Source organism: Lynx canadensis, chromosome A3 (genome assembly GCF_007474595.2).
Source record: "Lynx canadensis isolate LIC74 chromosome A3, mLynCan4.pri.v2, whole genome shotgun sequence".
Taxonomy (NCBI): domain Eukaryota; kingdom Metazoa; phylum Chordata; class Mammalia; order Carnivora; family Felidae; genus Lynx; species Lynx canadensis.
In genome coordinates this window covers 63,625,268-63,641,401 of record NC_044305.1, presented here as the reverse complement: position 1 = coordinate 63,641,401, position 16,134 = coordinate 63,625,268, and the positions used below count along the sequence as shown (strand labels likewise).

At 40.2% G+C, this 16,134-nt stretch overlaps 2 protein-coding genes across 6 annotated transcripts in view; one reads left to right on the top strand and one right to left on the bottom strand.

Moving 5' to 3' along the window:
* CAMKMT (calmodulin-lysine N-methyltransferase) overlaps positions 1 to 15,801 on the bottom strand; it is a 399,914-nt gene extending 384,113 nt beyond the window's left edge. Inside the window, exon 1 of the mRNA XM_030310520.1 lies at positions 15,370 to 15,801. Within this exon, the coding sequence (XP_030166380.1) occupies positions 15,370 to 15,639 (270 nt within the window). The 5' untranslated portion in view covers positions 15,640 to 15,801. The remainder of the gene's footprint in view (positions 1 to 15,369) is intronic.
* A 172-nt stretch (positions 15,802 to 15,973) lies between these two features.
* Positions 15,974 to 16,134, top strand: part of PREPL (prolyl endopeptidase like) — a 59,889-nt gene continuing 59,728 nt past the window's right edge. For 3 of the 5 annotated variants that reach the window (XM_030310517.2, XM_030310518.1, XM_030310516.1), the window contains exon 1: positions 15,976 to 16,122. The gene's annotated coding sequence lies outside the window, so the exon portion shown is untranslated. Of the gene's footprint in view, positions 16,123 to 16,134 lie in introns of all 5 variants that reach the window. The other 2 variants (XM_030310515.1, XM_030310514.1) reach the window with 1 other exon arrangement.

Genomic DNA, 16,134 nt, shown 5'->3' with positions numbered 1-16,134 from the left:
TGACTCTTGATCTCAGCTCAGATCATGATTTCATGGTCCATACGTTCGAGCCCCATGTTAGGCTCTGTGCTGACCGCATGGAGCCTGCTTGGGATTCTCTCTCCCTCTTTGCCCCTCTCCTGCATGCGTACTCTCTTTCTCGTTCTCAAGTTAATTAAAAACAAAAAAGTTCTAGAAACAGTGACCAAACTAGAAGCAATGAGCACATTTAATGCCCACATTGCTGTCTCTAAATATCATTTTCTACTAAAACAAAGTAAGGTCCCTTGGAGAAATGGCACAAATTGTACAAATGAACCTGGAATATCCTGCATATAAGAAAAAAAGAAAGCCATAAAAAATTAAGGGTTATATCAAAAAGGCTCCAGAGCCTATTTGAATAGGGTCCAGTGGCCAAAGATGGAACAGTATGAGCATTAACAAAGGTAATAAATGTAATAGAATCAAAACATACAAGTTCATTGGGGTATTTTCTTAAAAAAAAAATGATCACTAAAGGATGCTAGAGAATGAACTTATTTTGAAAACTAGTAAACAAAGAGAAAGAATCAAGTATCTGTCTGTCTTTCCTATATGAACTGTAACTGAGAATATCCAAGTAGAAGGGGAAATTTCTCCTTATAGCAGTATTCCAGGGAATAAATGAAAAAGGAATGATGCAATTAGAATATCACCATTTTTCAACCTCTCCATGAATTCATGAACCTAGAAAATCATCATCAAGAAGAAAAATAACCAGACACGACTATGATTACTGATGAAAGCACACTCTACCATCATTTGACCAACCAAACCAAACAAAAACCATTAAATCTGAATCTGATCAAGTCTCTATACCTACGAAATAGGAACTTACAGGAACTAGGAATACAGGAACATATTAAACATCATCATCAAGTACAATGAGCAAAGTTCAAATTATGGAGAACTCCTAAGAGACAAGAAACTCAGTTTCTTCAATAAATAAATGGCAAGAGTTGAAAGACATACTTGCAGAAGAAACATTTAGATTAAAAATACTTATAAAATGGGGCACCCAGCTGGCTCAGTCAGAAGAACGTGCAACTCTTCATCGCCGGGTCATGAGTTCAAGCCTGACGCTGGGTGTAGAGATTACTTAAATAAAAATTTTATGGGGCACCTGGGTGGCTCCATCCGCTAAGCATCTGACTTCGGCTCAGGTCATGATCTCACAGCTCGTGAGTTCAGGCCCTGCATCAGGCTTGTGCTGACAACTCAGAGCCCGGAGCCTGCTTCAGATTCTGTGTCTCTGGCTCCCTCTGCCCCTTCCCCACTCATGCTCGATTTCTCTCTCTCTCTCTCAAAACTAAATAAACATTAAAAAACAAAAATTTTAAAAATTTTTAAAATAAAAACTTTATAAGAAAAAAAGACTTATAAAACTTATCAAATAATAAAAAAGTTTAGATCTTATTTGAATCATGCTTCAAAATAATCAAATTGCAAACAAAATCTAGAGACAATGGGGAAAATCTGGAAACTGACCAGCTATTTATTTCATGACATCAAGAAATTATTCTGGGTGTGGTATGGTATTTTAGTTATTTTAAAAAACTTTTCTTAATGTTTATTTTGAGAGAGAGAGAGACAGAGCACTACCAGGAGAGGGGCAGAGGGAGACACAGAATCCAAAGCAGGGGAGGGGCAGAGAAAGAAGGAGACACAGAATCCAAAACAGGCTCCAGGCTCCAAGCTGTCAGTACAGTGCCCGAGGAGGGGCTCCAACTCACGAATCATGAGATCATGACCTAAACAGAAGTCGGATGCCTAACCAACTAAGCCACCTAGGCGCCCCATGTTTTAGCTATTTTTTTAATGTCATTTTGTATAGGTACATACTGAAATATCTATAGAAAAAAATGATATATGTGAGATTCATTTCAGAAATTTTTTTTAAAAGTTTTTTGACATTTATTTTTGAGAGACAGACAGAGTGCGAGTGGGGCAGGGACAGAGAGAGAGAGACACAGAATCCAAACAGGCTCCAGGATCTGTGAGTTGTCAGCACAGAGCCGGACACAGGGCTTAAACCCACGACGCAGGGCTTGAACCCACAAATGGTGAGATCATGACCTGAGCCAAAGTCGGGCACTCAATCAACTGAGCCACCCAGGTACCTCAAGATTCATTTAGAAATAATCTGAGGTTGGGGTATAAAGAAAAGAGATATAAAATACAGTTGGTCAGGAGTTAAAAATTGTTGAAGTTGGGGCACCTGGGTAGCTCAGACGGTTGAGCATAGGACTCTTGATTTTGGTTCAGGTCATGATTTCAGTTTGTGAGATTGAGCCCCACATGGGGTTCTGTGCTGACAGTGCAGAGCTTGCTTAGGATTCTCTTTCTTTCTGCCCCTCCCCTGTTCATGTGCTCTGTTTCTCTCTCTCTCTCTCTCAAAATAAATAAACTTTTCAAAAAATTGTTGAAGTTTATGGATATCTGAGTGAGGATTATCCTGTTATCTCCAGTTTTGTATATGTTTGAAATTTCCCATAATAGAAAGCTTTTTTAAAGATATAAAACATCCAGGGGTGCCTGGGAGGCTTAGTCGGTTGAGCGTCCGACTTCAGCTCAAGTCATGATCTCACAGTTGGTGGCCTCAAACCCCTCATTGGGCTCTGTGCTGACAGCTCCAAGCCCGGAGCCTGGTTCAGATTCTGTGTCTCCCTCTCTCTGTCCCTCCCCCTGCTCATGCACACACTGTCTCTCTCTCCCTCAAAAAATAAACATTAAAAAAAGATATAAAACATCCTAATAGTCATAAACAAGTGAAAAATAACTAAAAAGATACCTAAAACATCAAATATATTTGGAAAGAAAGCAATATAAATTGCTTTCTAAATAAAATTGGAAAACTGGTTTCTAAATATCTTATGAACCAAAAAAGAAAAAGAAAAAGAAAAAGAAAAAGAAAAAGAAAAAGAAAAAGAAAACTCAATGGAAATTTGAAAGTATTTTGAACAGAATAATAATACATTTCAAACCACATGAAATGCGGATAAATTCACGCTAAGAGGAAAATTTGTGGAAAAGCTAAAAATCAGTAAGCTAAATATCCACTGCAAAAATTACAAAAAGAAGCAAGTTAAGTTCCCTAGTCAAAATTAATAAAGTAGAAGACAAAAATATAGATAGAAAGATTAAAACACCACAAGCCAGTTCTTTGAAGAGATTAATAAAACTGACAAATCCTTGATGACACTAATAAGAAAAAAAGAGAAAATATAAATATCAATGTGACATAGAGAGATCACTATAGATCCAGCAGGCATTAAAAAAAACCTAAAAATTTAGATGAATAGACAAAGTCCTAGAAGAATACAACCACTAAAACTGACACAAGAAGAAGTAAAAAGTCTGAACGGTCCTAAACTATTTTTTAAAATGCGATGCATAAATAAAAGTCCTACCAAAGAAAACTCCAGGCCCAGATTGCTCACCAGCAAATCTGGTCTAAGACAACCCAATGTCTAAGTAAGAATCAATGCTTATCTGAAATACGGCCTTTTGTAGAAATGTGGATGGAACTGGAGAGCGTTATGCTAAGTGAAATAAGCTATACAGAGAAAGATACAATATGTTTTCATTCTTATGTGGATCCTGAGAAACTTAACAGAAGACCATGGGGGAGGGGAAGGGAAAAAAATAAAAGTTAGAGAGGGAGGGAGCCAAACCATAAAAGACTCTTAAAAACTAGAATAAACTGAGGGTTGATGGGGGGTGGGAGGGAGGGGAAAGTGGGTGATAAGCATTGAGGAGGGCACCTGTTGGGATGAGCACTGGGTGTTGTATGGAAACCAATTTGACAATAAATTTCATATTTAAAAAAAAAAAGAATCAATGCTTATCTTACCACACTCTTCACTAAATCTTCAAATAACCCTATGGGGTAGATACTTGTTATATGAGACAGGAAACAAGGGGATGTTAATTTACTCAAAGTCAGAAAGCTAGGAAAAAGCAAATCCAGACCGACTACAGAGCCTAAACTCTTAACATTTCTGCTTGTGGAGAATATGGTAGACATCAATCATCCATTCCAACTTCCTTCTAAGATACCTACCAATATTATAAAGCTAGAAAGCTAGAAGCCACGTTTCCCAGAGTCCCTATCAACCAAAGTTTCAGATGTGATCTTGTTAGCTAATCAGATGCACTAACGTGTGCTCTGAAAGAGGAATAGACGTGGTAATTACATTTCTGTGATTTTCACTGGTAGAACAGTTGTAAAGACTTTTGGCTCTTCTGTAGCATCTTCAGCAGAGGTCCAGTGTTCCCTCCCTAATTTAACGGGAAGTGAGAGGAGGCACAAGGGGCATCACCTCTGCTGGGAGAGATCTAGTAGGCAAAATGTGCCTCCAGAGTCCGTAGTTCTGGCAGCAGCTTCCTCATCACCAGAGACAATAGATAAAATAGTGTAATGCTGGAGACAGATCAGATTCTTCATTTTGGCAGAGGTGACATTTCTGTTGGCAGGTCAGCTTTGCGTTGTTCTGGGACTTTGTGTTGTTCTGGGACTCATTCTTGGCCTGCTCCTCTGGTAAGTCCAAAGAGTAAGTACTTAATCCACTATATTAAATCACTTCCTGCTAAAGACAGCTAGAGTTGTTTCTCTTACCTAAAGAGAAACTCTGACTCTAATGATGCCATAATTCTTATATGCAAAAAAGCAAACCAAGGTCAGCACCAAGCCAGAGAACACATCAGTATGAACATATCTTTACTTTTTTTTTAATTTTAATTAATTTATTTTTTTAAGTAGGCTTCACGCCCAGCGCCGAGCCCAATGCAGGGCTTGAACTCACAACCCTGAGATCAAGACCCTGAGATCAAGACCTGAGCTGAGATCAAGAGTCAGACGCTTAACCAACTGAGCCACCCAGGTGCAGTTTTATCTTTTATCAAGATAAAATCTTGAGGGATATCTGTTTAAAATTTATACACTATGTATAAGATTTAGAAGGTTGGGTTTTTTTTTTTTTTAATTTTTTTTTTCAACGTTTATTTATTTTTGGGACAGAGAGAGACAGAGCATGAACGGGGGAGGGGCAGAGAGAGAGGGAGACACAGAATCAGAAACAGGCTCCAGGCTCCGAGCCATCAGCCCAGAGCCAGACGCGGGGCTCGAACTCACGGACCGTGAGATCGTGACCTGGCTGAAGTCGGACGCTTAACCGACTGCGCCACCCAGGCGCCCCTAGAAGGTTGGGTTTTTTAATGGAGGATCAGAAAAGGTTGTCTCTCTTTGATTTGGTTGAAGGTTTCTTTTTTTTTTTTAAAGAATGAATTATTTAAAAGTCTTTACCAAAAACAGGGCCTTATTACTATGTCAACCATGGTTATCAGGAAGAAAAACCACCCAACAGAGCTAACTCTTAAGACAAAAACAAAGTAATTAAACTTTTAAAAATGTAAAATGTAGATATAAATTGTCGTAGATTTTGTCCATCTAATGTCCAAAAAGCAAACACCTTTTTTTTTTAATGTTTATTTATTTTTGAGACAGAGAGAGACAGAGCATGAACGGGGGAGGGTCAGAGAGAGAGGGAGACACAGAATCTGAAGCAGGCTCCAGGCTCTGAGCTGTCAGCACAGAGCCCGATGCGGGCGGGGCTCGAACTCACGGACCGTGAGATCATGACCTGAGCTGAAGTCGGACGCTTAACCGACTGAGCCACCCAGGCGCCCCTCAAACACCTTTTTATATTAATTATGTTGTCAAGATTACAGGACCACATGTCTGATGTCAAGATTACAGCACCACAAAGCACTAAGGCAAAAAATCAAGTTGCCACAGGTATAATATTAGAAGGGGCTTTTACAGTTTAAATAAATCCCATGATCTACAATATGAACAAGCTGATACCCAATGGAAGTAACAGGCAATACATTTAGGGTAAAAACAACACTTCTTTATATAATCTATATTCAGTAAAGGTAATTACAATGGGAAATCAAGTCCAATTACTTTTGACATTTCTTTTTAGTTTGAAGATTCAGTTACTTAAAAACAATTTTTTTAATGTTTATTTTGAGAGAGAGGGAGAGACAAAGAGACAAGCACAAGCAAGGAAAGAGAAGAGAGAGAGGACACAGAATCCAAAGCAGGCTCCGGGCTCTAAGCTGTCAGCACAGAGCCAGACGCGGGGCTCAAACCCACAAACCATGAGATCATGACCTGAGCCAAAGTCAGACACTCAACCCACTGAGCTACCCAGGCGTCCCGAAGATTCAGTTATTTTAATGTCACCAATAATACTTGCAGCTTTGTGAGCTGACAGGATACTTGAATCTCCCATCGAGGTATAATCTTATCAACTACCATTTTTAGAATATTACCTTCAAAGCTCCTAGGTACCTAATTAAATAAAATCCAGATTGCATTATCTGGGGTGAAGGAAAGTGCTCAAAGTCAAGACATTGTCTAATTCCTCTAAATCAATGAGTTCTTTAATCAAGGATACATGTTATACCAAATAAGTTCATGTCAAAATATCAAATGTCCGAAGGGGTAAAAAAAATGCATGGACTGCTGGACCCATCAGGTAAAAAATGTATGCAACTAAACACATTGAAAGTCTAAAACCCATTTAATTTACCTGAAGTATTTGTTTACTCCAGAACTAAAATACACTGAACATAACTATGTAGGAACCCTACTAACCAATACTCTAAAAGTAATGTCACTCAGAAAATGAGCAAGGGTTTTGCAGTAGGAGAGCCTCTCCCTCAATAGTTGAGTGCAAGCACATTTATTATCCTTTGAGCTCAGTCTTTTCCCCTGTAAGACAGGAATAGTAATGCTCACTTTGCAGCTTCTAATACAATGCCTGATATACGGTAACTGTGGACTGACTACAAGACTCGTGTGAAAATTAATTAAAATAATATACGCTATCTGGAAAACGTCTGGCTTAGAGCAGGTACTCAGTACATAGTTAACTAACTTCTGGTTAAACAAAGCAGACCGAACACACACACAGTTATATCCTATCCCTTCCCAAACTCCCCAGAATACCAGTTAAAGAGTAAAACTAGCAAAAATACAAAAGGACAAAGAGACCTGGAGGAGACATGATGAATGGTAACTTATTCGACAGGTTGCCAAAATCTAAGTGCTGACAAAGGGAAAGCCAAGAAACAGCAAAGTTCTACCACACACTCAGGAAAGACTCGGTCACTGGGGGCACTAATGGCAATGAGGATGGAGAAGTAAGACTAAACACAGAAACAGTGGTTGAAAATATTTTTAAGAAGTTACTAGATCCCCTGATTCCATCAGCAATGCCAGGCAACTACCTTTCTCTCCCACAGTGGCACTCTGAATTCTCTAAATTTCTAGAGAAAGGGTAGCATAAAATTATGGTCGTAAACATCAAGCAGAGCTTAGAATGGTACAAGATGCTCTTCATTCTGATGAACATCCCTTTCCCTCACTTACCTTCTAGATCACAGGCAGCCAGTCTTATATCAGCCAGAGAAGAGATTGCAAGATTCCTTTTGGGGGCTATGGGGCCAAGAGAAAAGACCTGTAGATACTGACATCTGGGATCTCCCAACAAAATGGTCAATTACTGCAGAAATCACCCTATGGTAAAGACTTACTAATTCAATCAAGATGGTCTGAAACCAGAAGGGTGCTTAATTCTGGGGCCCCAAAGGGATAATAGTTCTCTTTTGAGAGTTAGGGAGCCCCCAAAAGAATGAAGCAAGAGAGTACAAAACAGAAATAAATAGGCTCAGTCAGTTAAGCGCCCAACTCTTGATTTTGGCTCAGGTCATGATCTCACAGTTGTGAGATCTTTTTCATAAAAATATCCTTTTAATAAAAGGTGCCCAATTCCCACAACTTCTAGGACAACAATTTATGTCACAACTGTTACCAAAAGGACTTGAAGTGGCTTAGAAAAATACAATACCACAGGATGCCATTCATTAAAGATGCATGAGGGGAATTAAAAATAAGGAAATAAGGGCAGGGATAAAAAACAAAGATAGAAATAACGGTGACACAAAAGCACATTCCATGAAGAGTAAACACTTGATACGGGAGATCAACAAAGAGCACACACTAAGTGCTGGAACTAGGATTGGAACCACATGTGTCCAATGTCAATGCTCTTTCCACTGTGCCAACAAATTGCTTAAATATTCCTTAGTTCCACAATAATGCTTAAAGTGACATCAAAACAGTAAGATATTTTCCTTATTCCACTCACCAGATTCAGTAATTTCAGCACTAAATAACTTGAGAAAAAGTAATTATATGACAATAGAAAATCTGAGGGGTTAGAAAGCATCTCAGAAGTTCAGAGGAAGAAGGTTAAAAACCTTATAAATAAAACTTGGGGTCTGACCAAGGACCATGAGGTCAAGAGAGAAACTGGAGAAAGCAGCTTCCAAAAATGGAACTGTTTCTGTGAGTGTTATGTGTAAGAGATGAATCATTTAGATTTACATTTACATTTACATTTAGAGTTGTATCACTAAATTCTATTCCTGAAACCAATATTACACTATATGTTAACTAATTAGAATTTAAATAAAAATTTGAAAATAAACAAATACATACATACATATATACATACATACATACATACATACATAAAAGTAACATATAAGAAAAGACAGGTGATGGGCACCTGGGTGGCTCAATCAGTTACGCATCTGACCTTCGGCTCAGGTCATGATCTCACAGGTCGTGAGTCTGAGCCCCACGTCGGACTCTGTGCTGACAGCTCAGAGCCTGGAGTCGGCTTTAGTTTCTGTGTCTCCTTCTCTCTCTGCCCCTCCGCTGCTCACACTCTGTCTGTCTGTCTATCTCAAAAATAAACATTAAAAAAAAATTTTAATAAATAAAAAACAAAAGCGGGCATATAAAAATATTCAGCATTATTCCAGGAAAGGCAGCTAAACTATTCAACCTTTGAGAAGTTACTACATTTACTGATAGGAAGATTATTGGTTAATACAGCTCTGTGAAACTGAAAACAAAAGCTTTTATATCTAGAGCCTTCTAAACTTTTTTTTTCTTTACTCCACAATTAAAAGTTCATTTCTTTTTTTTTAATTTTTTTTAATGTTTATTTATTTTTGAGACAGAGAGAGACAGAGCATGAATGGGGGAGGGGCAGAGAGAGAGGGAGACACAGAATCCGAAGCAGGCTCCAGGCTCTGAGCCATCAGCCCAGAGCCTGACGCGGGGCTCGAACTCACAAACCGTGAGATCGTGACCTGAGCTGAAGTCGGACGCTCAACCGACTGAGCCACCCAGGCACCCCAAAAGTTCATTTCTTTAAAAAAAAAAACGTATTAGAAGAATATCTTGGTTTGGGACTGATAAACCACATACTTTTAAAATTCAAGAAAACATTCACGTCCTCTTTTTTAACCTAAAGTACAATCCTAAATATTTTTAAGGAATCCAGAGAAACCAATTATTAATCTTAATAAGTCAGACATAAAAAACAAAATCTCCTCCAGTCACTGACATACATGTCAACATGGTTTGAACAGCAGGGATTAATGGCGAACCTCGTACCAGATCCTCAAGACTCAAGCGCGCTCCACAGCGCATGCAAAAATCTATGTCATCTGTTGCCTCAGAACTTTAAAATTCTATACTAACTTGAAATGTCAGTTTAATGTTAACACTGTGAAAAAGCCCTTATAAATACAATGATGTATAAAACTTTACGTCAATAAATTACTGTCAAAAAACAAGAGAGAGAGAGAGACAGAAAGCACGAAAGAGCTCAGCCTCTGCTGCCATTAAGTCAAGTGATGCCAATAAACACCAGTCCCTTTAAGTAGAAATCCAAACCACAATCCTCAGTGCAAAATCTACAAGTGCACCACACCAGCATTTCCAAGACAAGGTCTCTGGTGTCTGTTTGCCATTTTAACCATAGAACCAGAAAGCCTAAACAGAGCACGCTATAAAGTAGCAGCTCTGTTAGCTGACTCTGGATTAACAGACGCTTTCCATTCCCTCTATTAAATATTCAAAGTGGACTTTAAGGTAGTAGCCAAAGCACTGTTCTTGCCCTTTCCTACTGAGCTGTATGTTTGCCAAGTTAACGGTGCTTCTTCACAAGTTTTGTTACACCAGTTGTTCTCGTTACTGTCATTAATTAAATTTGCAAAAACAAACAAAATGGTAATTAAAAGCGAGTTGTTGCTTCCATAAAAACTAAGTTGAGGGGCGCCTGGGTGGCTCAGTCAGTTAAGCGTCCGACTTTGGCTCGGGTCATGGTCTCACAGTTCATGGGTTCGAGCCCCGCATCGGACTCCGTGCTGACAGCTCAGAGCCTGGAGCCTGCTTCAGATTCTGTGTCTCCCTCTCTCTCTGCCCCTCCCCCACTCATGCTGTCTGTCTCTCTCATAAATAAATAAGCTTAAAAAAATAAAAAAAATAAAAAACTAAGTTGAATGTTTTGGAAAGGTAAAGGCAAGTCTGCTTGATAAAAGTTGCTTAAAACCTTACTATTAATTTATTTATATTTTATTTTTTATTATTATTATTATTTTTTTTTGGTTTATTCATTCTTGAGAGACAGAGAGCAGGTAGGGATGGGGCAGAGAGAGAGAGGGCGATACAGAATCTGTAGCAGGCTCCAGGCTCTGAGCTGTCAGCACAGAGCCTGATGCAGGGCTTGAACCCACGAACCGTGAGATCATGACCTGAGCCGAAGTCAGACACTTAACTGACTGAGCCATCCAGGTGCCCCAAAATCTATAGTATCAATTTAGGTGTGGGAAGCCAACCGTAAAAAGTCTAAAGAACTAATCATAAATATCTAGAAGTATTTAGCACTTAGGTTATAGCTTCACTTTAGAATATGTATCATTTTTATGATTCACCTCTTTAACTCTCTCAGTTAACCAATCCAAGTAATAGGTCTTCTACTGTATAAAGCATCTTGATCTGGGAATAATTTTGTCCAATCATGTGGAGTTTTTCTGGTAGTCAAGGGTCTTAGTGTTTTACCTTAAAATGAAAAAAAAAAAAAAAGTCCTCCCTTCCTATGACTGTACTTCATTAAATTTAACACATCATTGATTACAAGATGGCAACATTTCTTTCTTCTCTTGTTATATAGAATAGACTGCCAATTAACCAGCGTGCAGTCAACTAAAAGCCGTATCTCAATTTCAAAGATGTTCAAATTAAAACTATGCATTTTGGCATAGATGGTAAGTGATTTGAAAATAATCATGTTGGGGCGCCTGGGTGGCTCAGTTGGCTAAGCATCCGACTTTGGCTCAGGTCATGATCTCATGGTTTGTGAGTTCAAGCCCCGTGTCAGGCTCTGTGCTGACAGCTCAGAGCCTGGAGCCTGTTTCAGATTCTGTGTCTCCCTCTCTCTCTGACCCTCCCCCATTCATGCTCTGTCTCTCTCTGTCTCAAAAATAAATAAACGTAAAAAAAAAAAAAGAAAAGAATTATGTTTACTGTAAAAGAAATTTAAGTATTGAAGAGTAAAAACCCACTTGAAATTCTACTATTCTGGGAGAGCACACTGTTAAACATGCATGCCTACATATACAAATAACCATGAGTAGGGGTGCCTGGGTGGCTCAGTCAGTTAAGCATGAGACTTCGGCCCAGGTCATGATCTCACGACTGGTGAGTTCAAGCCCCATGTTGGGCTCTGTGCTGACAGATAAGAGCCTGGAGCCTGCTTCAGATCCTGTCTCCCTCTCTCTGTCCCTCCCCTGCATGCACACTGTCTCTATCTCTTTCTCAAAGATAAATAAACATTAAAAAAACCTAAAAAACCATGAATAATTCTCAAAGGGCTCATACTATGCATACTGTCCCTATCCTTTGTTTTTGTCTTTGACATTGTAAAAATCATTTTTAATACTTTAAAGAATACCATGATAATCTCACTTGTATACACAGTGTTGCACATTTATCCAATATGTAAATTTTTTAATGTTTACTTATTTTCGAAAGAGAGAGAGAGAACGTAAGGGAGGGACAGAGAGAGAGGGAGACACACAATTCAAAGCAGGCTCCAGGCTCTGAGCTGTCGGTACAGAGCCCAATGCAGGGCTCAAACCCACAAACCATGAGATCTGACCTGAGTGGAAGTGAGATGCTTAACCTACTGAGCCACCCAGGTGCCCCCAATATGTAATGTTTTGTTTTTAAGTGTTAGAAATACATCAATCAAATCCTTGTTAGGAAAACATAAAACAACAGGACAAGAACATAGAAAATGAATTTATTTCTAACCCTGGTAAATAATTTCACTCCAAAATAATCCGAGATGAAAATGGTCTTAGAGAAATCTACTACTGTTCCCTCATTCACAACTGAGAAACTGAGGTCCAAAGAGGTTGCTCACCATCACACAAATAGTTAAGGGTGGATCTGGGCCCGAAATTAAGTTATATTAAATTCCATTCCAGAAATCATGCTATCTCTTTCAGCACTGATAGTCTCAAACATACAGCATAGCGCTTTAATTTAAATCATGCTGTGAAATAGTCCATTAATCAGATTCTTCAGCCAAATATGAGACCTGTAGGCAAGATTATTCATTCTGAAGGTGTTTGTGAGTATGGGTGTAATGATCACTGCCACTTTTTCATCTGCCCTACATCCCTTCCTCTTAGGAATTGCCCCTCCCTCACTCTAAGTGTCAATGATGGGGATTTTATCTTCCCAGCAACAGGGTGGGCCAAAATGCCTCATTCTCCTAGACACAACAACTGGTCCAACCTTGGCCTATTAGAGTTGTTCAAAGGGCATTATTTGGGTTTTGGGAAAAAAAAGGTCATTTCTTCTGGATCACTAGTTGGGTACATGATGAAAGCCTGTTGTTACCAGCAGCCATCTTTGCTATCAGGTAATGACACCCAACAAAGAGGAAAACAGAATACTATCTAAAGCCTCTATCAATATTGATCCATAGTCTTCATCTGATTAAAGTGAGCACTAGGCTCAAAAGTCCAGCAATTTATCATGTGACCTGGTATCAAACGACAAACTAGGTCAACTGGGCTTTTTCTAAAAAAGGTTAATTACAAAACCAAAAAAAAAAATATATTGAACAGTTAAAGTGAAGGACCATTAGATAGCACTGGAGCCCTATGGGGTAATAGAGCGACAGAAGTGTGTAGAAGAAAACAAGCAGGCATAAACAGATGTCATGAAGATCATGAAGATGTTCCATGAGAGAGAGAGAGAGAGAGAGAGAGAGAGCGAGCACTGCATATCTCTATCACTGCTTAGATTCCTCAGTTTTCCAGTTCTGGATGCATACAAGATGTGGATGGTCGGTTAGTTTGAAACATATTTACTAAGCACCTGCAAATGTTTAATATACATGGTAGGTTAGATTTATTATGGAAAAAGGATTCACTTCCTTTCTTGCCCCCTCCAAGGAAGGAGTATACTTCCCGGCCCTTTGATTTTAAGCTTAGCCAAGTATCTTACCTCAGATAATAGGAGTTAGCAAGACCTTAAAATGAATTTTAGTGGTTGGGCTTTACTCTCTTATACTTCTGCCATCACCTTGAGAATATGTCAGCCAACTGGTCCAAGGATTAAAGTCTGCTGATCATAGCCTATGTTAGTCAAGTCCCAGGTGTCCCATGGATACACAAAATAAATGCTCACTATTGTACGCCATTGTGATGTTGTAGTTGTTTGTTACTCATTAATATCTAAATGATACAATACATTGAGGACTTGATACTATGGGCCACTTAAAGCCTGTTCTTACTTTCAGGCTTTCCACAACACTTAACATCTACTAAAAACCACCTAGCCAGGCACTGTGCAAGGTGCAGAGAATAGAGATCAATAAAATATCATCTTTTCCCAGGGAGAACTCCCATTCTGGTAAGTTATATGGACTCTGATCAGATGATCATAAAATGATATGATATGGGGTTCACTGGTAGAGTGAGTTGAGGGTCTAACTCAGCCCAGATGAGTTAGGAGAGGCTTCACAGAGGATGTTAAAATGTAGCTGTGAAAAATGAACTTCATCCAGTAAGAAAGAAGACAAGACTCTAAGCAAAATACACATGTGTACCAAAACATTAAATGTCAAACAAAGTATGTGGCGAGTTCAAATGGTAGCCATAGCTGAAGCTTGTCCTTGATCTGATGTAGACAGCAATTCAGAATGAACATATGTGCTGGTCAGCTGGAGTTTTTACCATACTAAGAATCACTGAAATTATCACAATAAGATTTGATTAATTTAATGCCCTAATTTACTACTTTGATAATTCAACTTTAACTGCTGTTTTATTTCACTGTAGAAAGTTCCTATGAGAATGATCTATGAATGATGCATTTAATATCCTATAATTTTGTAATATTAGTAACAAAACCAGATCATTAATGCTTTGGATACACTTTCAAAGCATCAGCAAAGAAATGATCTCTGAGTCACATCATGACATTATATGAAAAAGTGACTTGAGACAGCTGTAAACAATCTCCAAGTGGCTGTAGCTGGGAAATCCTTCTCGAAATACAACAGTCAGAAGTGGAAAATGTCCTCGAGTCAAGTTTTCAGGAGAAAAGCTCAGGCAGAGGATTAACACCGGTGTGCAAAACAATAAACAGATTTTACTTCAAGCAGTTTGGAAAGAGGGTCGGCGATGTCAAATCAGACATTTGTCAAACCTGTGTACAACTGAAGTTACCAACAGCAGCAACTCTAAAGTACTAGAAAATGACCGCCGTTAAACAAACCAACACACCCGGACTAGTCCACCTTGGGCACCAAGAATCTTGCTGATCACTTCAAACTACAAGATCAACACGAAACTTTCACATGCCACCAAAGACAGAAGCAGCTCTTCTGGATACACCCTCCACTCTCCGCTGTACCGACACCGCGTGAACTTCACAGTCCCAACACAGTCAACCACGCTGATTTCCGAGGAAGGGGCCAGACTTGAACCAGACTGAGGCTGGGAGATAAGAAGCAAGGAGAAGAAACCTGGGGAAAGAAGTAAAACAGAAGCAAGAAAGAAAATAGCATAGGATGGGGAGCGGCGGTCCCACCAATTGGATTGGTGAGCACAGAGAAGAGTCCCCGAGATGCAAACAAATGTCGAAAAAAAGATCTTATACTTCCATCTGAGTTTCCCAGGAACTCAGTGTTGGCTGCCCCCTCCCCGCCCCACCCAATCCAATTCTTCCCTTTTGGTGGGACCTTTAATCGAAGCAAGGGGGCGCTTCTCACGTGGCTCCCGGCAAAACTACGAGCGAACTCCCAGAGTTGCAAAAAGGAGAGACACTCTACCGGTCGCTCGCTGCGTACCCGGGAGGGAAGTGGCCAGAGGCAAAGGTGAGGTGAGTGGGCTTTCTCTTACCTGCCGCAGAAGCTTCCACCGGGCAGCTCCCAAGGGCTCCGAGACTGGAAGCCTCTGAGAGGCGTCGCCGCTTGCTGGGCCCTCGCCCGCAGCTCTCTGAGCCTCGCGGGCCTCGGCATCCGCGACTCGCGACTCCATCCCGTTAAACCCGCCTATACCACGCGCCGTCGCGACCACAACTCTCCCCTGCCAGGACCTGTGTACTTGTTCCCAGTCAGGACCTGTGAGCTCCGACCGCCCCAGCGCGCGCGCCCTCCCCGAATTCCGCATTTCCGGTATTCGTGTCTCCTTGGCAACCGGGGCAGCGCGTCATTGCACCATTTTGCTGGTGGCCATCTTTTGTGAGGGCAGACCAAAAGGTAAGGAGCTGTGGCAGAACTAATGGGACGCCGGCTCCTCTTTTCCCACTGTCCCCTGCCTCATCTAGATCACAGAAGACTAGCAAAGAACCAAAAGTCTTAGAACTTTGAGAGTTAAAAAAAAAAACCACAGGAGGAAAACCTATGCATGACCACAATAAAAATGGCGAAATCCGCTTAGCGCTGGTGTTTGACTGGGGTTACGTAGATCAGCGTGCTGCAAACCAGCTCTGGGCGGCTCTGGATTGGCTGTCGTTCTGCGGGCTGCGGAACGCAGACTTCGGCTGGACGCGACTGAGGTGACACCTGTGCTCCTTCCTGAAAGGTTCTGGTTCTCAGACTTGCCCTCCTTCGTTTCGGTGTCTAGAGCCCGGCCAACTGTCCTTCAACTTGCGTACGTACGGAA